Raw genomic sequence first — 24,726 nt, 5'->3', positions numbered from 1 at the left:
CCAAATAATAGTTTTTTTAAGGAACTTTAGTTAATGACATTTTAATATTAAAACCCTATGATGATACTTTGCAATGTAAGATAAGTGATGTATAATGCGACCGTCGATTTAATGCATTCAGGAATTAAATCCCCCCCCCCCCATTTTTTTATGGCTTGCTACACAAAGTACATCTCCATCAACCAGGAGTTCAGAAATTTATTTTTGCCGTGCTTTACATGCTTTGCTTGTTATTGAATTGCTTCCTAAATCCCAAGGATGATCACTGAATGCTGTAGATTTTTTCTTGACAAGCAAATTATGATCTCCATTCCCACCAATGAAACTTGCGCGAGTCAACTTGACCTGGCATTACTGTATCGTATATATAAGTATTGACTACCATCATTAAATTAAAAGAAGGAACGTAGAAACATATCACAGAGCATATGTGCCCCCAAAAAACTAATTTGGAATAAATATGTTATTTAGCAAAGAGTTTTATTTGCATATATGAGTTTACAATAAGAAATAAGGTGGGATATAAAATGTGGGAAATAGTTATCACATGTATGGCATTTCAGGTGGTTTACTTGTCAATCAAATGCTAGTGCTTTCACTAACTATAGAACAAGTGGTTTCTTGAAATAATCGGTCTCATAATTGGTATCAGCATTTTTAATAATCGGCTATATGCGGTATCAGCATAATCAGCAAAAAGTGACATCGATACAGCTTTACTTCCCACCCTGTTTTCACAGTATATGATATTGTGAATTGATTTATTACTGCTGTCTGTTGCTTCCCACACTGTTTTCACAGTATATGATATTGTGAATTGGTTTATTACTGCTGTTTGTTACTTCACACACTTTTGTTTTCACATTATATGATATTGTGAATTGATTTATTACTGCTGTCTGTTGCTTCCCACACTGTTTTCACAGTATATGATATTGTGAATTGGTTTATTACTGCTGTCTGTTGCTTCACACATTCTTGTTTTCACATTATATGATATTGTGAATTGGTTTATTACTGCTGTCTGTTGCTTCACACACTTTTGTTTTCACATTATATGATATTGTGAATTGGTTTATTACTGCTGTCTGTTGCTTCACACACTTTTGTTTTCACATTATATGATATTGTGAATTGGTTTATTACTGCTGTCTGTTGCTTTGCACACTTTTGTTTTCACAGTATATGATATTGTGAATTGGTTTATTACTGCTGTCTGTTGCTTCACACACTTTTGTTTTCACAGTATATGATATTGTGAATTGGTTTATTACTGCTGTCTGTTGCTTTGCACACTTTTGTTTTCACAGTATATGATATTGTGAATTGGTTTATTACTACTGTCTGTTGCTTTGCACACTTTTGTTTTCACAGTATATGATATTGTGAATTGGTTTATTACTGCTGTCTGTTGCTTCACACACTTTTGTTTTCACATTATATGATATTGTGAATTGGTTTATTACTGCTGTCTGTTGCTTTGCACACTTTTGTTTTCACATTATATGATATTGTGAATTGGTTTATTACTGCTGTCTGTTGCTTCACACACTTTTGTTTTCACAGTATATGATATTGTGAATTGGTTTATTACTGCTGTCTGTTGCTTTGCACACTTTTGTTTTCACAGTATATGATATTGTGAATTGGTTTATTACTGCTGTCTGTTGCTTCACACACTTTTGTTTTCACATTATATGATATTGTGAATTGGTTTATTACTGCTGTCTGTTGCTTCACACACTTTTGTTTTCACAGTATATGATATTGTGAATTGGTTTATTACTGCTGTCTGTTGCTTTGCACACTTTTGTTTTCACAGTATATGATATTGTGAATTGGTTTATTACTGCTGTCTGTTGCTTCACACACTCTTGTTTTCACAGTATATGATATTGTGAATTGGTTTATTACTGCTGTCTGTTGCTTTGCACACTTTTGTTTTCACAGTATATGATATTGTGAATTGGTTTATTACTGCTGTCTGTTGCTTCACACACTTCTGTTTTCACATTATATGATATTGTGAATTGGTTTATTACTGCTGTCTGTTGCTTCACACACTTTTGTTTTCACAGTATATGATATTGTGAATTGTCACCTGTTCACTTGCATCCTTTAATAAGATTAACAGATCAAAGTGTCACTTACAGAGGCCAAGGTCAGTTTCCACATAAGCACTGGCAGATGACAGTGAGGAATCTGAATCAGATTGATTTTTAAGATGAGTAGATGACAATGGAGGATTTCAAAAGTCTGTTTGCTTGTTCAGACAATGAGGAAGAATTCTTGGGCTTTGCACCAGACAACATTAGACGGTGACATTTATGTGGACTTTCATTGTTTATGTGTAGGACTTGTGGAATTAACATTTTAATGGATATTGTGAATTGGATGTTTCAGGGCTACTATTTTTATGCTGGTATGTGATCTCTAATAGAATTCATGGATTTGTTATATTTAAAATTTCACGTGTTATGGATTTCTGTTGATTTTATGACATGATGATTGACAAAATTTAAGTTGTCATCTATCTACCTGTCTACATATGTATGTACCTGCCTATCTAGTTTGACTTACTTATTTATCCAAAGTGCAACTTTGACTCACTGAGGAGTCACCCCAAAGTAACTTTTACTACAATTTTATTTAAATTAGAATTAAAGAATAAAAGATAACAAGCCTGATCAAAAGGTGGAGGAAATTTTAGTAGATTTAGATTTTAGTATTCACTGTTTTATAAATACCATATGACACTAACTAGTATGATGTCAATATTAACAATGGACCTATAGGAGTTGTTTAAAATGAAATGTCAGTTCACTGTTTTTCATTGGATGTAAGGTTTTTTTCATGGCTGCCACAAACCAGGTACTAAATGGACACACTAAACAGTGATCCTTCTATGAAAATAATAGACACTTCCACATTCCATGAATTTTGCAAAACCTCTAAACTTTATACCCACAACAAAAAATGAATTCATTGTAATATGTTATTTTGTTGTGGGGGCGGGGGCATATTCTGTCATTAGCAATGTAGTTAATAACTTTACTTGTATTAAAATAATATAATCACATTTTATTTCACCTTAGTTTAGATGTTGCTTTTGTTTAGTTTTGTATGAGAAACATGGTATTCTCATAAAGTGAGTGATATTAAAAGGGAATAAATAAATAAATTCCTATCGGGGCCTGGCTTGTCATATTCCTTCAGGTTACATCTCTTTGTCCTGCCAACTTGCATTTAGCTGTTTCTATAAATCCATTGTCTGTCTTGCAGGACTCTGATTCTGGGACAGCAGTTCCTAATACAGGTTCCGACAGTTGCAGGACAAGATTGTATCTAACAGACTTCACTCTGGCTATTCACAATAAGAAGTATGCCGTAATAAATATTAGAGATTCCTGCACTTTGGATGCCAGCATAAATGCAGACAACTGTGTCCTTCTGTTTCAGGATATTTTTGTTGATCAAGGTAAGATTTTTTCCCCTGTTTTAGCAAGTAAGTAGACAATGTTATCACTATTCTGACAACATCAGTCATGTGGTGACTGGCACCCCTCCCCACATGGGTATTGATCTAACCTCAGATGTTGTTACAGTAGCAGCCATCTTGAAAATTTTGTAATTAATCCTCCTAATGGAACGTCTTCTTATGGAGTCTAGTTAGTCTTGAATAAAAATGATGCCAAACTGATGCTCACTTTCACACCTTTTTCCTACTCATTGGTGGGGTTTAACCCTAGTTTACAGTGCTCAGTGGGCTTTAGCCCCTCCACATGACCAGGCATGGTCTTTGGGCCTGCAAGTCCAGATTTGTGTGGTTTGTATGGATCCATTTCACATTACAGCCTTATCATGTCCAGTGTGAGGATGCTTGTTTAGTGAGGATGCTTGGATGGCTGGGAGGGTTTTTAACCCTTTACCTCATAGAGCAAAGTTACCCAGTGCAGCGCGCTATAAATAGAACACCTGTTACCTATTCGACTCCATATGCATAGGCCTGCCTGTTAGCTGTTAAGCGATGTAGTGTATGTTACGTTTAACAGCAATTTTAGCCATTTTACATTTTTGGTACACATCTATTATGTGTGGAAAAATTGAAGAGTAAAGTCTGATTGTTATAGCTGTGTAATTATTTTTCATGGAAGAATTTTTTATGTGCTTTAAAATCTTGAGTGAACTCGTTCACAGTCAAGTCAGTGAGACCACGTGACCAGCCATAGCTGCCACTTCTCACACTCGAAATTTAGAAGATTTTTGTCAGCGTCTACATCATTAAGTAATCTGAATTTGATAATTTATAATAACTAATTGCTGCCTACATCAATATCAGAGCCATTACCTAAGTTTTTGAATCTTTCATAGTTGTGATTCTAATTGTGAAAACTTTGTAAGTACTGAATGAAATCCGCAACCTCCATTTTGGAGAGTGGAGATTATGAACCAGTTACTTTAAATAGCAGATATAAACCAGAGCATAAACAGTGACCACCTGATCTAACGTAATTGTCATTCGCAGAAATGAATGTAGCTTTTAATAGGGGTTTTTCCCTGAAGGTGGCGCTATGAAAACCGGCTTAAAATGGCTGATGTTTACAGCAGACTTCAAAAGGCGCTTTCATGTGAATGGAGTAGAAACATCAAAAGGCGCTTTCATGTGAATGGAGTAGAGGCGTCCAAAGGCGCTTGCATGAAAATGGACTGCTCTGGTGGCCTTGTGGTTACAGCGTCTGCCTTGGATGCGATAGATCATGGGTTCAATCCCCGGCCAAGTCATAGACTTACAAAAATGATTCCAACAGCTGCCTCGCTTGGCGCTCAGCATTAAGAGGTTAGCGTTAGGACTGGTCTGTCTGGTGTCAGGAAAATGTGACTGGGTGGTGCATCATGCTACATGTCTGCGGCATGATACCCCAGTGCTAGACATCACTATAAACTGTCACACTGCAGACATAATAGTGATATGACTGAAAAATTGTTAAAGCTATGTTAAAAATCCAGATCACACACACACACACTAAATGAAAATGGTGCCAATCAGACCTCTGAATTGATTGCAGTGGTGACCATCTTGAAAATTTTGTTGTCGCTACCTCTTCTGAATGGGTGGTTGTATTGACATTGAGTTTCCACTAACAGACTTTTTATGACGCATTGCTATCCAAGGGGCCTTTTATCAGCTAAGTCGCAGTATGCTTTTATTTCAACCCATGATGCTTCAGAACCTGCCAATTTGCTGTTATTTCAACCCATGATGCTTCAGAACCTGCCAATTTGCTTTACTATTTCCTGCTATCCTTTAATAATTAATATGTTAAATAAACTTCTTATTTCAGAGCACTTTACACTGTTCTTACCTCATGATGAGGTAATCAATGATAATTACTCACTCGTTCTTAATGCATATTCTGAAAAATGGACCCCCCCCCAAAAAAAAAAAAAAAAAAATGTAATATGACCCATTGCCTAGCTAGTCCCATGTTGGATTGGATAGGAAGGTCTGAGTTTGGTGTCACCAACAGTGATTTCAATTCAGATGGTGGTATTTTCCCAAAGAAGAAACAAAGGACAAGTTTCAGCACTGAATAGATGACTTCATTTCATTGGGTTTAAAATCAGGAATAGGTAATATATTTTCCATACTACTAAAGTTTGGTTCACAGACAGTATGTTAGAGAATCCCAATACTCCAAGTGTCTGTACTTCGTGGGGGGTGATTCAAGCATTACCTTAAAGATTGTCATTTTATCTAAATAGGCCCATAAGGTGTATTTTGATAGAGGTCTGAGACAAGTTCCATTACCTTGTATTGATTATGTCAGGTTCAAGATCAAAGGACATGGCAAAGAGTTTTTTCCTGCACTTACTGGTATCTTGTGAACATGTTGACTTGGACGTGTAAGAAAATATTTTTGTTACCAAATTTGCTATGTTGGAGTTTCTCAGGAATAACAGTGATGGTTTTAAGAATCATCAATTAAAAGGAATAGATGAAACAGACATATAATAGATTCATGGAGATTGTTTTTGGCAATTAGAGCATCAGTCCATTGGAGGTACTCTTGTTTACTTGCCTAGTATGGACACACTTCAGTAGTTTGATTTTTGTAAAAAAATATGCATGCAGTAGGGATTATATAGCACAAATAATTTATGCAGCATCTCTGATTGTTGTTTATACATGGTTATGAAACCCTCAGCATTTCCTTTATTTTTACAGGTGGACTGTATGCTGATGGTTTTAGTACCATCAGAACCCCTTACTCCAGCGATAAAATGACATTTGGAGATTTTGACATTGCAGAATTAAAGAGACTTGCCATAAGTCTTCCGGTTTTGGAACCTAAACCAGAAGTTGGTTCACTGTACTTAGTGAATGGTAAAACTTTTCACTCTAATAATTCTAAGGCTTTTGGTTAGACTAAAGGTGGATCAACATTATCAAATATATTCACTTTGCAGTGTATTTAGACATTACCGTATTTGCTCACTTAGAAGTTGAGTTTAACTGCAAATAACATTGACCCTGATCTGCCACTAAAATAATGCAACAGCAAATCATGGTCTGTATTGTTTGTTTGTTCTACTGATTACTCTTTACAAGCTGCGTAAAACCATGTCTGCTGGATATTCATTGGCAGATTTGGTTTTGATCTGTTTGAAGGTGGACTATAAGCAAGTATAGATGGTATTATTATCTTATTGTGTCACAGTTTTGAGGTCATCACATATTACGATGACAGAATTTTTCTGTTAAATAACAAGAAGAGTACACAGAACGAAAATCGAAATAAGATACAGTCTATTTCGCTCAGCCAGTTCCTTTTGCAACTCATTCACTGACGGCAGTTTACTTAAACATGTCAAGACCAATTAGAATAAAGTTAAATGTGCATATTATAATACAGGTGTTCTAAGATTTGTACAATTGCTATGGTGGGCATATTATAATACAGGTGTTTTAAGATTTGTACAATTGCTATGGTGGGCATATTATAATACAGATGTTTTAAGATTTTGTATAATTGTTATGCTGTGTATATTATAATACAGATGTTTTAAGATTTTGTATAATTGTTATGCTGTGTATATTATAATACAGATGTTTTAAGATTTTTATAATTGTTATGCTGTGCATATTAAAATACAGATGTATTTGGGTTATGTTATCAGTGTCAGAGTAAATTTGAAGGATCTTAGAAAGGACAACCTTTTATTTCAGAACAAACATAAATATTTTGTTCAATAATTTTAATGGTCATATGATGAATATGGCATGAAAGTCCAGTGTTTGGGTTTGGCAGGGACATTTCATACATATGATGGATTTGGCAGGGACGTCCAGTGTTTGGCTTTGTCCATACATATGACGAAGATTATGGAGACAGCCCGTGTTGATTTCTCCATGTGTTGATTTCTCCATACATATAATGAATATGAATTATAGGGACATCCATTGTTTGGATTTGTCCATACATTTCATACATATGATGGATATGGCAGGGGCATCCATTGTTTGGATTTGTCCATACATTTCATACATATGATGGATTTGGCAGGGACATCCAGTGTTTGGATTTGTCCATACATTTCATACATATGATGGATTTGGCAGGGACATCCAGTGTTTGGATTTGTCCATACATTTCATACATATGGTGGATTTGGCAGGGACATGCAGTGTTTGGATTTGTCCATACATATGATGAAGATTATGGAGACAGCCCATGTTGATTTCTCCATACATATAATGAGTATGAATGATAGGGACAGCCAGTGTTTGGATTTGTCAATACATATCACCCCAATACAAAGGTAACTACAAGTATTTCCATACCTTTTTCTTGAACTGTGTTGAAACTTAATAGATATGTGTAACATTCCCCACTTTTAAAGAGGGGTGGTTAATTGGGGTTTGGCTGCGTTATCCAGAGGATGACCTCCCTCGATATTATAGCCCGGCAGGAGTGAAGAAGAATGGAATTTCAGCAGAGAACTGAGCGAGAATGCTGGTAAGAAATAAACAATACGAGCCCCCTTTGACAAGAAAATAACAAATTTAATCAGAACCAATTAAAACGGTAATTCAAATTCAAGTTAGATTATATAAGTAGAATTTAACAGATGTGTCCAATTTGGATTTATTGCATCATTATAACGAGAGGTCAAAGAGCGCAATATCCACGATTGATTGCATTACCTTCATTCACTTTGACTGTATATCAGCGTTTCCTAGTTCATCCTTCCAAACACTAGGTTCTGCCCCTTCATGGAGTTCATGGTTCCTTTACTCTGACCTCGTCCTTCTTTCTCTCTGTTCCCCGTACTCCTGTCTTCAGACTGTCTTGTCCTTCTCTCCGAAAGCTGTTCCTCGTCACTGTATTTTCAGGACTTGCACATCCTAGCACTAAACATGCCTTTCCTTTTACACAACAACCCACTGATCCCTTTCTTGTTTGATGAGGAAAGCACTAATCTTAGGCTTCCATGGAGGCGAGACAAAGTTTCCTCTTCTAGGAAGTTTCAGACTAAAGAATTTACACTGGGGTCATCACTTTAAAGTCAGATTGCTTTAAAATGTACGCTCTAATTTATTCTACCCAATCGTAGGCAAGGGTCCCTAATCTTTCCCAAAGAAATAATTTCTTTTATCAGATTTAGACAGCTCAGAATCTGTGTACGACAGTGCGTGACAATTTTCCCTTTGAAAATATGATAAGTGGACATAGGTTCCTACCAAGCGGTTAGGATTGGTAGCTCAAATGTTTGCTTCTAAGGACCATTTTAAGATACCCCGGTCAGTTTCACTGGGTCAGAAATGTTGTTCCTTTGAAATTTACGCTGACATGGGTGGAGATGAACGATGAAAGTTCAGAGTGACCATTCACAAAGAATTTCATGGCTTAACTGCGATAACTTTAATTGCTAAATGCATTCAACTTTAAATTTTCTGTACTTCAAAATTTGACACTTCACAATATGATTAAAATGAGATTAATAATCATATTGTTTATTCATCAAAGAAAGCCTCAGTTACACATCAGACTCATAATCTAAGAGTGATAGGATCAATGCCTGCCCAGGTTAATCCGGGTCAGCATTTAGCTCCATTTTGTTTGCATAATATAGCTACTAATGTGTTAAAACTGCTGTTAAAACCAACAAAACAAAATGTGAAGTCTTTTGTCACTCATGTTTTTCTAGAGCTATGCACCTTTGGGTAATAAATATATATAAAATATTTGATAACTCTTGTGCATGGAACTTGTCCAACAGCTTCAGATGAATTGCAAAGAAACTTGTCAGCCATTATTGAAATGAGATCAACAGGTACAAATTATGCCCCTTTTTTACCTTTTTTAAATGCTTTTTCTAAATGTTCACACATATAGACATACCTTCTGCCAAATTCATTGCTGTTTGCTACTTGGACCATTCATTGAAACCGGAAGGGGGCAGGGACATCTATGTTTTTGATACATTTCTAGTTTAAATTTGTCCATACATAGCTGCAAACATTTGTTTTTAATACCTCTGAGTGAATATCATTCTCTCTCTCTCTCTGCACAATCAACACACAAACACACACACACACACAGATATATATATATATATATATATATAAAATCTTGTATGACACTACTTGTAGGTATTGTAGTGGTAGTAGATGAAAGTTCCGCTTATTCCTGGGATGTGTGTGAGCATTGTGGCAGAGATATGATTTTGGACCAAACGGGCACTAATCACAGGTAAATGTAGACATTGATACTTATATATTATTGTCACATATTATTCATAACCTGTAAATTTTGTAAGCAGCGTTTCAGAAGTAGTTAAAAGATAATTTCATTAGTTCATAAGTTTACATGTAACTTTTACAGACTTAAATTCAATCAACTTTGTGGCATGCAAGACCTTTAAGAACCGCTTTATATTCTGTGTTCATAAATCAGCTATTGTCTGAAATTTAATTTGAAATGTTCAGTAACAGGATGGGCAGTCCCAGCATTAACATACCTGTTCATTTCACCTTTAAACCCTTACATCTGATGTACACATCTGGTACCACTGCCTGATTTCCTTAGATACACATCTGGTAGCGCTGCCTGATTTCCTTAGATACACATCTGGTGTCACTGCCTGATTTACTTCAGTACACATCTGGTGTCAGTGCTCCAATACACATATGGCATAACTGCTTGATTTACTCCAGTACACATCTGGTGTCACTGCATGATTTACTCCAATACACATCTGGTGTCACTGTCTGATTTACTCCATTGCACATCTGGTGTTACTGCCTGATTTACTCCAATTCACAGCTGTTGTCACTGCTTGATTTACTCCAATACAAATCTGGTGTCACTGCCTGATTTACTCCAATACACAACTGGTATCTGCCTGATTTACTCCAATACACATCTGGTGTCACAGCTTGATTTACTCCAATACACATCTGGTGTCGCTGCCTGATTTACTCCAATACACATCTGGTGTCACGGCCTGATTTACTCCAGTACACATCTGGTGTCACTACCTAATTTACTCAGATACACATCTGGTATCACTGCTTGATTTACTCCAATACACATCTGGTGTCACTGCCTGATTTACTCCAATACATATCTGGTGTCACTGCCTGATTTACTCCAAAACACAGCTGGTGTCACTACCTAATTTACTCAGATACACATCTGGTATCACTGCTTGATTTACTCCAATACACATCTGGTGTCACTGCCTGATTTACTCCAATACTCATCTGGTATCACTTCCTGATTTACTCCAATACACATCTGGTGTCACTGCTTGATTTACTCGAGTACACATCTAGAGTCACTGCCTGATTTACTCCAATACACATCTGGTATCACTGCTTTATTTACTCCAATACACATATGGTGTCACTACCTGATTTACTCAGATACACATCTGGTATCACTGCTTGATTTTCTCCAATACACATCTGGTGTCTCTACCTGATTTACTTAGATGCATATCTGTTATAAAAAAAAATTATCACCAAAGGTATAAGTTGGAATTTTTAGAAATAAAAATCCGTATAATTTACCCAAACTGAAGACAAAGAAAGACTGCGTGTTAGTCTAAGTAATAGTCAAATTAAAACAAAATCTGGTACCCAGTTTTTAACTTCCTTTATCAATTAAAACTCATTGTTATCCAAATGTAATTTAAAATAGCAGTCTCCATAGTTACATGTGTATTTATAACTCACATGAAAACGATGCAATTGACACATTTATTCTCATTGAGGTCTGGTGACTTTAAAAAAAAAATGTGTTTATTCAGAATAATTAAATATACAAATGACACGGCAACTCCTCTTATAGGAGCTGAAAATGCTGCCAACATCTAGGTCTTGGAATAACCCAGAAAAAGGTGCAGAGACTTTGGTGTCCCTTGTCTATTTTTAGAATCTATGAAGAAGTTCATGTCACATGCTGAATTTCAACATGAACAATTTATGATGATTTTGGCCCAAAACTTAAATTTAAAATCCAGGAACATTCATCAATACTCAGTTTGATCGCTAGAATTAACTAGCATTTCATGTTCCTTTGTATTTATATCTTATTCTGTTACAATTGTAATCAGGTCATATGGTGTGCATAAATGGCCACCTGCATAGTTTCCATATATCAAATATTTTCCTTTTTCTGACAGCTTTCCTCAACGTAATTGTTACTTTGTTATCATAACAGTCTTCTATACTGATTTTATATCTTTCTCCCAAGTTTGTTATCATAGCAGTCTACTGATTTATATCTTTCTCCCAAGTTTGTTATCATAACAGTCTTCTATACTGATTTATATCTTTCTCCCAAGTTTGTTATCATAACAGTCTTCTATACTGATTTATATCTTTCTCCCTAGTTTGTGATCATACCAGTCTTCTATACTGATTTATATCTTTCTCCCAAGTTTGTTATCATAACAGTCTTCTATACTGATTTATATCTTTCTCCCTAGTTTGTGATCATACCAGTCTTCTATACTGATTTATATCTTTCTCCCAAGTTTGTTATCATAACAGTCTTCTATACTGATTTATATCTTTCTCCCAAGTTTGTTATCATAACAGTCTTCCATACTGATTTATATCTTTCTCCAAGTTTGTTATCATAGCAGTCTTCTATACTGATTTATATCTTTCTCCCAAGTTTGTTATCATAACAGTCTTCTATACTGATTTATATCTTTCTCCCTAGTTTGTGATCATACCAGTCTTCTATACTGATTTATATCTTTCTCCCAAGTTTGTTATCATAACAGTCTTCTATACTGATTTATATCTTTCTCCCAAGTTTGTGATCATACCAGTCTTCTATACTGATTTATATCTTTCTCCCAAGTTTGTTATCATAACAGTCTTCCATACTGATTTATATCTTTCTCCAAGTTTGTTATCATAACAGTCTTCTATACTGATTTATATCTTTCTCCCAAGTTTGTGATCATACCAGTCTTCTATACTGATTCATATCTTTCTCCCAAGTTTGTTATCATAACAGTCTTCCATACTGATTTATATCTTTCTCCAAGTTTGTTATCATAACAGTCTTCTATACTGATTTATATCTTTCTCCCAAGTTTGTTATCATAACAGTCTTCTATACTGATTTATATCTTTCTCCCTAGTTTGTGATCATACCAGTCTTCTATACTGATTTATATCTTTCTCCCAAGTTTGTTATCATAACAGTCTTCCATACTGATTTATATCTTTCTCCCAAGTTTGTTATCATAACAGTCTTCTATACTGATTTATATCTTTCTCCCAAGTTTGTTATCATAACAGTCTTCTATACTGATTTATATCTTTCTCCCTAGTTTGTGATCATACCAGTCTTCTATACTGATTTATATCTTTCTCCCAAGTTTGTTATCATAACAGTCTTCTATACTGATTTATATCTTTCTCCCAAGTTTGTTATCATAACAGTCTTCCATACTGATTTATATCTTTCTCCAAGTTTGTTATCATAGCAGTCTTCTATACTGATTTATATCTTTCTCCCAAGTTTGTTATCATAACAGTCTTCTATACTGATTTATATCTTTCTCCCTAGTTTGTGATCATACCAGTCTTCTATACTGATTTATATCTTTCTCCCAAGTTTGTTATCATAACAGTCTTCTATACTGATTTATATCTTTCTCCCAAGTTTGTGATCATACCAGTCTTCTATACTGATTTATATCTTTCTCCCAAGTTTGTTATCATAACAGTCTTCCATACTGATTTATATCTTTCTCCAAGTTTGTTATCATAACAGTCTTCTATACTGATTTATATCTTTCTCCCAAGTTTGTGATCATACCAGTCTTCTATACTGATTCATATCTTTCTCCCAAGTTTGTTATCATAACAGTCTTCCATACTGATTTATATCTTTCTCCAAGTTTGTTATCATAACAGTCTTCTATACTGATTTATATCTTTCTCCCAAGTTTGTTATCATAACAGTCTTCTATACTGATTTATATCTTTCTCCCTAGTTTGTGATCATACCAGTCTTCTATACTGATTTATATCTTTCTCCCAAGTTTGTTATCATAACAGTCTTCCATACTGATTTATATCTTTCTCCCAAGTTTGTTATCATAACAGTCTTCTATACTGATTTCTCCCAAGTTTCAGTTAAATTTCAACTGTACGTGCAGCTGTCATGTAATTAAACAGTAAACGAGTTCAATCATTCACATAGATCCATGTCACATCAAAGCATTTTTAAAAAAATTCTAAGTCTATATGCTATATTATCTCAAACATTTGGAATGCAGAATTTAATTGATGTAATAATGGCATATCACAAGGAGGCAGATCTGTGCACTGACAGATGGGATTTGCGGAATTTGTAAATAATAGCATATCACAAGGAGGCAGATCTGTGCACTGACAGATGGGATTTGCGGAATTTGATTGTAAATAATAGCATATCACAAGGAGGCAGATCTGTGCACTGACAGATGGGATTTGCAGAATTTGATTGTAAATAATAGCATATCACAAGGAGGCAGATCTGTGCACTGACAGATGGGATTTGCAGAATTTGATTGTAAATAATAGCATATCACAAGGTGGCAGATCTGTGCACTGACAGATGGGATTTGCGGAATTTGATTGTAAATAATAGTATATCACAAGGTGGCAGATCTGTGCACTGACAGATGGGATTTGCAGAATTTGATTGTAAATAATAGCATATCACAAGGAGGCAGATCTGTGCACTGACAGATGGGATTTGCAGAATTTGATTGTAAATAATAGCATATCACAAGGAGGCAGATCTGTGCACTGACAGATGGGGTTTGCAGAATTTGATTGTAAATAATAGCATATCACATGGAAGCAGATCTGTATGCCGACAGATGGGACTACCATCACCATTTTCATGTCTTGTAACCATCAGTCAGTTGACTGTGCCATTGGATTACTCTACTCTTAATTTACTTTTGGTATAGAATCCACGTTTAAACACCATCTGATGTTGTCAGCAGCTCTGTATGTATCAGATACAGAAGTCAGTTTAGTAGATGATTGCAGATAAACACATGATCTGCTGCTATTGCATTGCTTTTCGTTTCTGGGACTTATTAGACTTGGAGGGCCAAAAATGAAAAGAACATGATTCCAGTCTGACTCCATAGTTACAGCCAACACACAGGATACTATCCTCTTTTTCCATGTGTACTATACTGCTTATCAAAATTTAACTTCATCATTTGGTGTTTAACTTATTTCTGGCATTTCACCTACCTTATTTTTATTCATTGTTTGTTCCCTAAGTCACTGCTTTATCTTAGTTTTGTTTTTTCTCTTTTGTTGTAAATGTTTTAGAGATTTTATTGTAAAAAAAAGTGCTTATTAAATTTTATCCCCCACTATTGTTCTGGGGCTAGGCATAGTACCCTAATATTTTTTGGGGTTTCAGATTATAAGTTTCATAAATGTCTGTCTTCCAAAGTTCATAATGTCACAGGGTTGGCATGCACATACAGAGGGTTGTGAAACTAACTAACCAGACATTCGGGGGAGGATTTCCTCCTCATCTTCAATGGATGACCCCCATCCATTCCCAGGAGGGGACTAGATCTCTTCCCTTGATGGTGAAGACTACTGCCTCTTTGGATTATGATCATTCTGCGACCTTCGTGGTTCTTCCAAGCTTCTCTGGCCAGGTGGTGGAGGAGGAAGTTTGGACGTTCAGTATGGCAGTAAACCATGTTTACTACCTCCTTCTCCAGACTTGTGTCCTAAGACTTTTTACAGAAAGATTCTCTCCAGTCTGGAGGGAAAGCATTTAGTCCAGACCCTCTATTGCTCCCTCACTCTGCAATGGTTTGGAGGCTTGCACAGAAATCTCTTCGCTCTTTTGTGCTTCAGCCACTGGTTTCTACATCCAGCTATTGAGTCCATTTCCTGAGGAGGCTCCATAAGCTACCAAATCTGTTTTCTGTGACTTCCTTCAGTCTTTAAAAGGAGGAATTATTGTCTCCAGTGGCATTTTTGTGTTAGCAAAAGCTTCATGTCATGTGCTTTCCATGTTGATGGTACTATTTGCATATCTTCCTGGCAGCAGCTCTAAGCCCTTGAAAACTGGCCAAGAAGTTTGCCTACTCTGATTGCCCTTTGGGATCATCTCACATGTTCTTCAAGCAGACACCGCCTCAGCAGACTCACAAATAGCCTCAATTCGAAGCTTCCATCATTTGATAGATGAGATGGTTGGAAAGGCCAAGGGAGAAAGCCTTCATAGTATTCCACATACCTTAAGCAAGGAGGGGGTTGACTCTACAAAGTAGCACCCTCTCCTGCAGTGTCTTTCTTCTCTCAGCATTCTGGTAGAGCTTGTCAAGCATTTTTTTAAGGGGTTTGATTGAGGGCCTAATGGATACATTCCAGCGTAAACACTGGTTAAAGACTTTGTTGCAGGAACATTCTCAATATCATGAACCCCCCATCTTTCTTCACCAGTTGAAACTGGCTCAGTTAAGGTTTAGGTATATACCCTTCAGCAGAAAGGCAAATTCAAGATGAGGGAAATGTCGGTTTTATATTCTCGGATTATTTCTGGTATGAAAAAGGTGTAAAGTTAGTCTCATAATCACCCTTTTCACCTAAAACCGATTTCTTCTGGAGACTGCCACCTCAGTCAGGAATGCCATAAGGCCCATCTCCATTAGACTTTACAACTTCCTTCCACACAGAAAATACCACTGGTTTTATCTCAGTCAGAAGGTATTTCAAATTTTAGCTCTTGCATCTTGCCTCACCTCCACCCTTAAAGCTTTTACCAGGATGTTTGTGATTTATTCAGCCTACTTGAAGTTGCTATTAATCACCATCCTCCAGTACTTTGATGACTGGTTGATTCACAATAACCTCTTAACTTCTCTTACGAAGGATCTCTCTGTCTGTTAATCCACGCTGACCCATCTCTGTCTTATCCTATGCCTAGAGAAATCAGATTTCTTCTCTTCTTAGGACTTCATATATATGATTTCCTCACCAATCTAATGAGGGTTCATGTTCCTCCTGACACGATTTACAAATTCCTGTCCCTCATAATGACTCTTCTAACCAACACCTCATTGGCAGATGGCTTTTACCATTCTCTTGTTGACTTGAACTTAGCTGTGGACTTGTTTCCCCTAGGAAAATTTTACTTGTACCCTCTCCATTTCCTACTTCTTGTAAACTGGATTCTGCACAACTCCACTCAGACCCCACCACCATAACCAATTTTTACCACCACCTGTGTTGGTAGATAAATCAGGACACATATTTGACAGTATTCCCAATTCATACACATGAACCACACTATTCTCACCTCACTGACATCAGATTAGGGAAGGGTTGCTTACCTGTTGCCAGAAGCTGTAGTTCTTCAGCAATTTTGGTTGGGGGGGGGGAGCAATCATTCATATAAACAACTTGGAAATGTGAGCAGTGTTCCTAGCCTTACAAGGGTCATGTGCCAGCCTCATAGGGCATCATTGCAATATGATTGCCTCAGACATGTCACTAGTAGTGTATTTCAAGTATCAGGGAGGTACATATGACTCATAGGGCATCATTGCATTATGATTGCCTCAGACATGTCACTAGTAGTGTATCTCAAGTATCAGGGAGGTACATATGACTCATAGGGCATCATTGCATTATGATTGCCTCAGACATGTCACTAGTACAGTAGTAGTGTATCTCAAGTATCAGGAAAATATATATGCCTCATAGGGCATCATTGCATTATGGTTGCCTCGGACAACATGTCACTAGTAGTGTATCTCAAATATCAGGGAGGTACATATGACTCATAGGGCATCATTGCATTATGATTGCCTCAGACAACATGTCACTAGTAGTGTATCTCAAATATCAGGGAGGTACATATGACTCATAGGGCATCATTGCATTATGATTGCCTCAGACATGTCACTAGTAGTGTATCTCAAGTATCAGGAAAATATATATGCCTCATAGGGCATCATTGCATTATGATTGCCTCAGACATGTCACTAGTAGTGTATCTCAAGTATCAGGAAAATATATATGCCTCATAGGGCATCATTGCATTATGGTTGCCTCGGACAACATGTCACTAGTTGTGTATCTCAAGTAGCAGGGAGGTACATATGCTCCTTCTTTTTTGTGTGGAAGTATGGACCCTCCTTTGTTCAGTAGCCTCAAAGGAGATACCTCAACAATTCTGCCATATTCCATGCAAGAAGAATATCCTAGCAGACAGTCTGTAGGAGAGACCTTTGGTGGATATCTTCACCATGAGACTGAACAACAAGCTTCCATTTTCTGTCATGAGAAGTAAAGCCCATGAAATTAAGGCTTTTGCTATATCTTTGGCCTGTTTGAATCACTCCTCTTTGGATGATGTTACAAGAGCTGCTTCCAGGCAGTCTCTCATTATCTTTTCCTTTTACCTTCTCTCTTTGACTCATCCTAGTAAAGTAATCTTTTCATTATATTGATAGCACAACATCTTGCCCAACTTTCTACCAGTTTACAGTAGTAACACTTCGACCATAAGATTAAGTACATTAATTTTCTACAACAGATTTGTTGAGGCCTTCAGCCTCCCCCTTAACTGGTAAATTCAGAAAATCAATAGTATTAGGTAATGTAATACAGCTATTAAAGTGTAGTGGGAAGAGCATAAATTCTAATTATGTACAATGGCAAAGAATTTTTCCTCCCACCCTGTTCTGATGTTCTGTAGTTTGCATCCAAGTATGTCAAAAGTGAATGATATTTCATATGTTGGCTGCAACTAAGGAATTAGAAAAGAATCATGTTCTTTTCATTTCTGGCCCTCCAGTACTAAATGGAGGAGGGAATAATTAACAGGATAAACTTGGAGTCCAGGGAAAGGAAAACAATGCGGTAGTAGAGGGTATTATATCAGGGATTTACAGAATTTTAAGAGATCTGCTTGCCGAGGGCAACTTGACTGGAAAATTGAACTTGCTTTTGGTGGGGATTTGAGCTTGCCCCAAAATAATACAGTATTGGATATTTGAAAGAAATTGTATTTTATTTGAACAGAGAACTTACACTTTCTTGTTATTTTTGTTTTGCACCTTAAAACAAGATGCTAATAATTAAGTTATCAAAAGAGAATATATAAATAGTACATGTAGATAGAGAAAGAAAGGAAGAGTTGGAATGCAGATATAGTTAGAATAGCAAAGACTAACATATACAGGTATAAAAGTAGACAGTAGAATGGGTAGATGAGGTTTTTGGAAGAGTGTGTGTGATTTGGATTTTGAATGTAGCTTTAACAATTTTTCAGTCATATCGTTATGATTCTGCAGTGTGACATTTTATAGTGATGACTATCACTGGGGCGTCATGTCGTAGACATGTAGCATGATGTCCCACCCAATCACATTATCCTGACACCAGGCCGACCAGTCCTAACACCGTCTTTGGTATAACTTGGCCGGGATTCAAACCCATGCCCTCCTGCATTTAAGATGAATGCTTAAACCACTAGGCCACCAAATCAGTGGTATTTGGAATAGAATAGATTTTTAAAAGAGAGTGGTGTTAGGTAAAAGACAAAAACTGAAAACATCCAAGAATGTAACTGTTAACTTAATTTTTATTATGTTGTAATACATCATAAAGTTTTCTTTATCTGCTTTATCACTTAAAACTCAACTGGTTATACAGATTTTAGTATCAAATCTGTAAGAAAAGAAGGTAAAACAGAGTCCCTCTGTGAAAAAATATATTGCATTGTCATTTAATTCACTCTTTGCTTTTATTGGGAGTGTTGTGTCCACTCACATATCTACTTAAGCTTACACCAGTTTTCACCTTGAGATCAGCAACACGCATCTATATAATCTTTGACAAGCTAACTTTTGAGAATGATTTGATAATACTTATTCATATTCATTTGATTTTTTCCAAACAGTTTGTATTGATCTCCTATAATAACTATGTAAACAACATATGAAAAAAAGAGATTGCACAAGCTAGACTATAAGGTGACTAAACGTTTGAGGTGAGTACCTTTTATTGCCAAACATACCTGTCAGACATCTAACAGATTATATTATTAATCATTATCGCCTAATCACCTTTCAAATCGGTGTTATTGGTCCAAGCTATCTTTGACACCGATTGTTCAGAGTTGGCAATCTGGCCCATTTAGAGCTCATATTCACAAACTGCCCGTAACTAGGTTAGGGCTTCAAAGTTGACAGATCCTGTACATGAACAGATATTATGATTAAAAATATAGGTTAAAATATAAATATAAAAAATAAATATTTATTTCCTGTTTGTTAAAACATGCTTTAAACAGTACATTCACATTAAGTCTGCATGTGAAAATGCAAGACTGACCTTGACATAAACTATAATCAGTTTGTGCACGAGTTTCTGGCATTGGTAATATTGTGCATATTCAAATACACCCACCCCCAGTCCTTTCAAAATTCTTCCTCAAGTCGTCAGATGATGACTTATGTAACAATAAAACACAGAATATATTTTATGGCTTTCTTTAAGGTTTCAAGCTAACCATGAGAAAATATACAAAATGTTTCAGAACCCATTTTTTGAATTAGTTCAATATAAGCTCACCTGTATTATGTTTTGGATATAAATAAACTGATTTTGTGTATGTTTTTTTTTTCAGTGGTCAAGTGTGTGATAAATGTGGTCAGTTGATTAAGAAACCAACCACCAGGATGAAAATGGAGGTATATGTTCAGTGTGAACACCTACATAACTGTCAAGTTAGAGTGGATGTAAGTACACTGTATTAAGGGATCGATCTTAGTTCACAAATTTCAAACTTTTTCTGGAACAAAATGAAAGATGAACATGGCAGAATTATTTCATGAGGGTTTTGATAAATATTCGAACTCATATATACTAAATCACTTTATATTTCAACTTGACAAGAAAATACACACACACAGAACACAATAATTTAATTCAATTTAGTATTCATGCGGTTGATTTTTTAAAAATTACAAATGCACCAAATTAAACTATGCATAGTCAGGTATGAGAGTAAAAGTTTTCTTAACTCCAGCTTTACCTTTAGTTTTCAACTGTTCACTTAGGAGGGTTTTAATGTAACCTTTCAAAAACCACTATTTTCAAGTAGCATGTTTTTTATTTATAATTTCAACCATCTCCTGGCATAACACTGCAATTTATATTCTTTAATTATGAAGAAATAGTGATTTTTCAAGCACATGGAAAGCTTAATTTTGGTTGAAACTATTAAAACAACTCCTAGAATTCTTAGTGTGTCAAGAACATTTACGAGTCATGTGCCAATCAAGAAAACAATATTTGCAGGTTACTGTTCAGTTTTACCTCACATCAGATGACTGTGAACAAGTTTACAACCGCATTTATGTTTCATTAAAAGTATATCTTTACAGTTCACAACAAGCTAGAGAAAGACAATTTTAAAGAAAATGATCTGCAAGTCATTCTCTACATGTAAAAAATATATTAGAACCATAAATATGTTCAGGCCCCTCTGTCCGAAAATTTGTCTCGACTCCAAATCTTGCTTTAAAAATATTATGATCAAATGAAAAAGCTGCATTTATCTTTCTTGAGTAAGATCTCCCAATCTGAAGCAACATTTCACCGTTGAATGAAGTTGTATGACTGGATACAGGTAGATCAGATAAAAGATATGTAATTTATACAAGTTCTGCCAGAATGTTTATATTTAGGTACCTGAGATATGGATGGTATAAATATTCTTCTGAAGACAAATTTTTTTTACTTCCAGCTGTTACAGGAGACTATCATCAGCTTGCTACCTGCAGAAACTGACGAAGAAGTGAGCTTAATCTTTCTTGTGTATTACTTTACAATCACAACAGTAAGCTCTTAATTTATAGACGTCTTGGAACCTGACCTAAACCATTACCATGTCTTCTAATATATGCAGAATCAGTAATCCAAACCATTCTCATTTTCATTGATGAATCATACTGTAGTAACCTCGTCAATCATCCATCATATCTTGATATTTTGTCAGTTCATTCATTGGATAGGATAGTAGTTTTCATGAATTGCTGATCTGGTTTTTTGGCTGCTCTGATACACCATCTTATAGAGATTAAATTTTTTTATTGGAGAAAACGGCATTGATGCATCCTTAAAGACCAGTATAGTGCTGTTTCCCACCATTTGCAGTAGGGGAATAATGATTTTGTCTTGTCCATCTGTGTGTACATCTACCCATCTGTCCATTCCAACAAGCTTGCTAGCATTATTGCACAAAAATCATTTGGTATAGTCAAGTGAAAGTTTGCTGGTATGTATATATAGAGGACCAGATCAGATTTCAACCATTATAGCAATTTTCAATTTTTTTTAATCCATATTAAAACATTTTGAGTTTCAACCTTCTCTGTAAAAAGCTTGTTTGCTTAACTAAACCAAATGGTAAATGCATGAAATTTGATAGGCAGATCTGCATTCATATGTTGATGACCTGGTAAGATTTTCAGCCCATTTACAGCAATATTTTTTTTACATATTTTATAACTTTTTGATGAAAACCTTGTAAGCATAGTTAAGCAGACCACATAGGGTTAATAAATGAAATTCGGTATGTGTGTTTCTATGTACAGTAGTCCCCCTCTTGAACGGCCCCCCTGACCAGCGGCCACCCGCTCCTTACGGCCAGAATCCGTTGGCACCGACGAGTTTGTGTTCAAAAGTACCCCTCGCGAAAGGCCACCCGGCTAATGCGACCAGCGGCCAGTATATTAGTGCAAAATCATAAAATTTACCCCTCACAAGCGGCCGCATTTTATTTGAATATGTATCCAGAATCAGTATTGTATTCATAACGTGTGTTAAGTAATCCGATTTCTGTTTCCCGATGTCAGGTTTTCGTTACTGAAAGAAGTGTTGAGTAAAGTACATTTACCACTAAGGTTAATATTATATCATTTACGCCTCACGAGAAGCCAAATTTATTCCATAAAAACCGAGAAAGACTCAAATTTTAATCCATACAAAAGGGTACGTACATGTAATCCAATTAGCCTTACTGCTGTGTTATCATAAGATGTCCGGTTTAGTCACCCTGATAATTGTTAAGAATACAATTATCGAACAGTAGTACCAGCTGAGAAGTGGCAGTATCGATGTACAATACCCAAGTCAGCAGGAAAATGGTTTAATAGCCTTTGTGGCTTCCCTTAGTAAGATGTTGAGCTTGTTCACTTTGGTAATCAGTGGCTATTACTACTGACAATAATTGTCAAAATTACGAATCCTAGCGGCCGCGAGGTCAAATCTGCGTGATGTTAATGGTACCTATCGAAGCCGTTTTGGCTTCTCTCACCTAGTTTCAAGAAATGTATAAAAACAATAGGGTACCAGACTGCGACTAACGAATCACGTGACAAGATCACTTCCTTTAAAAACACGGCAATTTGTTTAGATGCATACAAAATTGTTTTATCAGTATTGTAGTTGGCAACATGAATAACTTACTGCAAAAAGATCAATATGTCATCGAGGAAAATAAAAATTCTCAGTTTAGAGGAGAACGTGAAAGTAATTCAACTGACGGCGGGGGGTGGGGATGGGTGTCGTCGAGGATTCTTGCAGAAAACTAACGTCGGGAAGACTCAGATAAACAATATCGTGAAAGATAATGAAACAATTCTGCAGAAGTGGAAAGGTGAAATGGACGGAGAAAGGAAGATTGTTTGAGCCAGGAGACGTTTGTATCCTGATTTGAAAGACAAAAAGAAGCAAAAATTTTGTCAGTTGAACTGGGATATGACGACTTAACCGCAAGTAACGGATGGTTGCACATATTTCAAGTACGACACAATTTCAAGTGTTCTGTCATTAGCGGCGAATCAGCTGATGTTAATAATGAAGTTGTCGAAGATTGGAACAAAAGACTAAACGATATATGCAGGGGATATGACAGCAAGGATATTTTTAATGTGATGAGACTGGTTTGTTTTTTAGACTGTTACCAACAAAGTGACGTGATGTGAACTGTAACATACTTATAAAGACAGTTTTAAAACTGTATCAATGGTTATTCATAGCATTCTTTTGCAAATGATGACAAAGTTTGTTTTACATTTATTTCACATCATGCATGTGATTTTTTAATTAAAATATTAAATATTTAAAATTAAATGTTCTTGTGACTTTTTTCATATGTATTTACTATTCGTATTTGTCATCCCCCTCTAGAAAGGCCACTCGCATTATAAGGCCACTTCCCTGCTGCATTAGGGGTGGCCTTATAAGAGGGGGACTACTGTATATGCAAATGACCTGAGGAGATTTTTATATTTTAACAGTTTTCCATTTTAAAAATAGAATTGTTAATTTTATGGACTTAAGAGGTTTTAGTCTGCAGTCTTTCAGGTCTTTATAATATGACGCATCAGAACATTATAATAATCTTTCCAACTGCAGTGACTTAAATGTGACATTATTTTTATTTTGTATTATAATTTCTAAAATTTGGAGTGAAATGATTCACCAATACATCAGTGAATCAATAATTTTGCCATTTTGATGCACATAGTGATACTAAAGTTGGAGAATCGATACAAAGTGATACTAAAGTTGGAGAATCGATACAAAGTAATACTAAAGTTGGAGAATCGATACAAAGTGATACTAAAGTTGGAGAATCGATACAAAGTGATACTAAAGTTGGAGAATCGATACAAAGTTATACCTGCCTTATAAAATTACTTTTAACCATCAACAGCCATGATTATTAATCTTTGGTCTTTTTTTTTGATCGATGTGTATCGTATTAAAGGTTGTGTATTGCACTGTGTATCAAAATATGTCTGGCTGAAATACAGAACAGAATAACTTAATAAATATACTGTTCCTGCAAATATGATTTTTGTTTTACAGTTTAAATGACTATTTTATATCGCATGCACACTGCATGCCAAGATTTACTTTATGCTTTTCTATGTTTATCACAACCTTTTTAATACATGCAAATAAGATTATCTGGGACCTCTTCCCACACCATCCCACTTCCGAGTCATTTTCATGTATACAATCTTGTATCCTGAGCAATAATGTTTTGTCTTCTGAGAGGTATCAGTGAAGTTCCCGAAGAAAATGTCTGCCATAATCATTACTTCATTCAAAACTGCTTTCAACAATATTTTATCTAG

General features: G+C 35.7%; 1 protein-coding gene across 2 annotated transcripts in view; it reads left to right on the top strand.

Annotated features, from left to right (window-relative positions):
* LOC149787382 (DNA repair-scaffolding protein-like) overlaps positions 1–24,726 on the top strand; it is a 101,440-nt gene that overhangs the window by 73,187 nt on the left and 3,527 nt on the right. The window contains exons 15-19 of one of the 2 annotated variants that reach the window (XM_089977971.1): positions 3,283–3,478; positions 6,227–6,385; positions 9,656–9,755; positions 20,202–20,313; positions 21,324–21,374. In XM_089977971.1, coding sequence (XP_089834097.1) covers positions 3,283–3,478; positions 6,227–6,385; positions 9,656–9,755; positions 20,202–20,313; positions 21,324–21,374 — 618 coding nt within the window. Of the gene's footprint in view, positions 1–3,282; positions 3,479–6,226; positions 6,386–9,655; positions 9,756–20,201; positions 20,314–21,323; positions 21,417–24,726 lie in introns of both variants that reach the window. The other variant, XM_089977970.1, reaches the window with a different exon arrangement.

This window comes from Sinohyriopsis cumingii, chromosome 12 (assembly GCF_028554795.1).
Source record: "Sinohyriopsis cumingii isolate HCF-2022 chromosome 12, ASM2855479v2, whole genome shotgun sequence".
NCBI classification, from domain to species: Eukaryota; Metazoa; Mollusca; class Bivalvia; order Unionida; family Unionidae; genus Sinohyriopsis; species Sinohyriopsis cumingii.
Note: the sequence above shows the minus strand (reverse complement) of the source record. Positions and strands in the feature narration are given on the sequence as shown.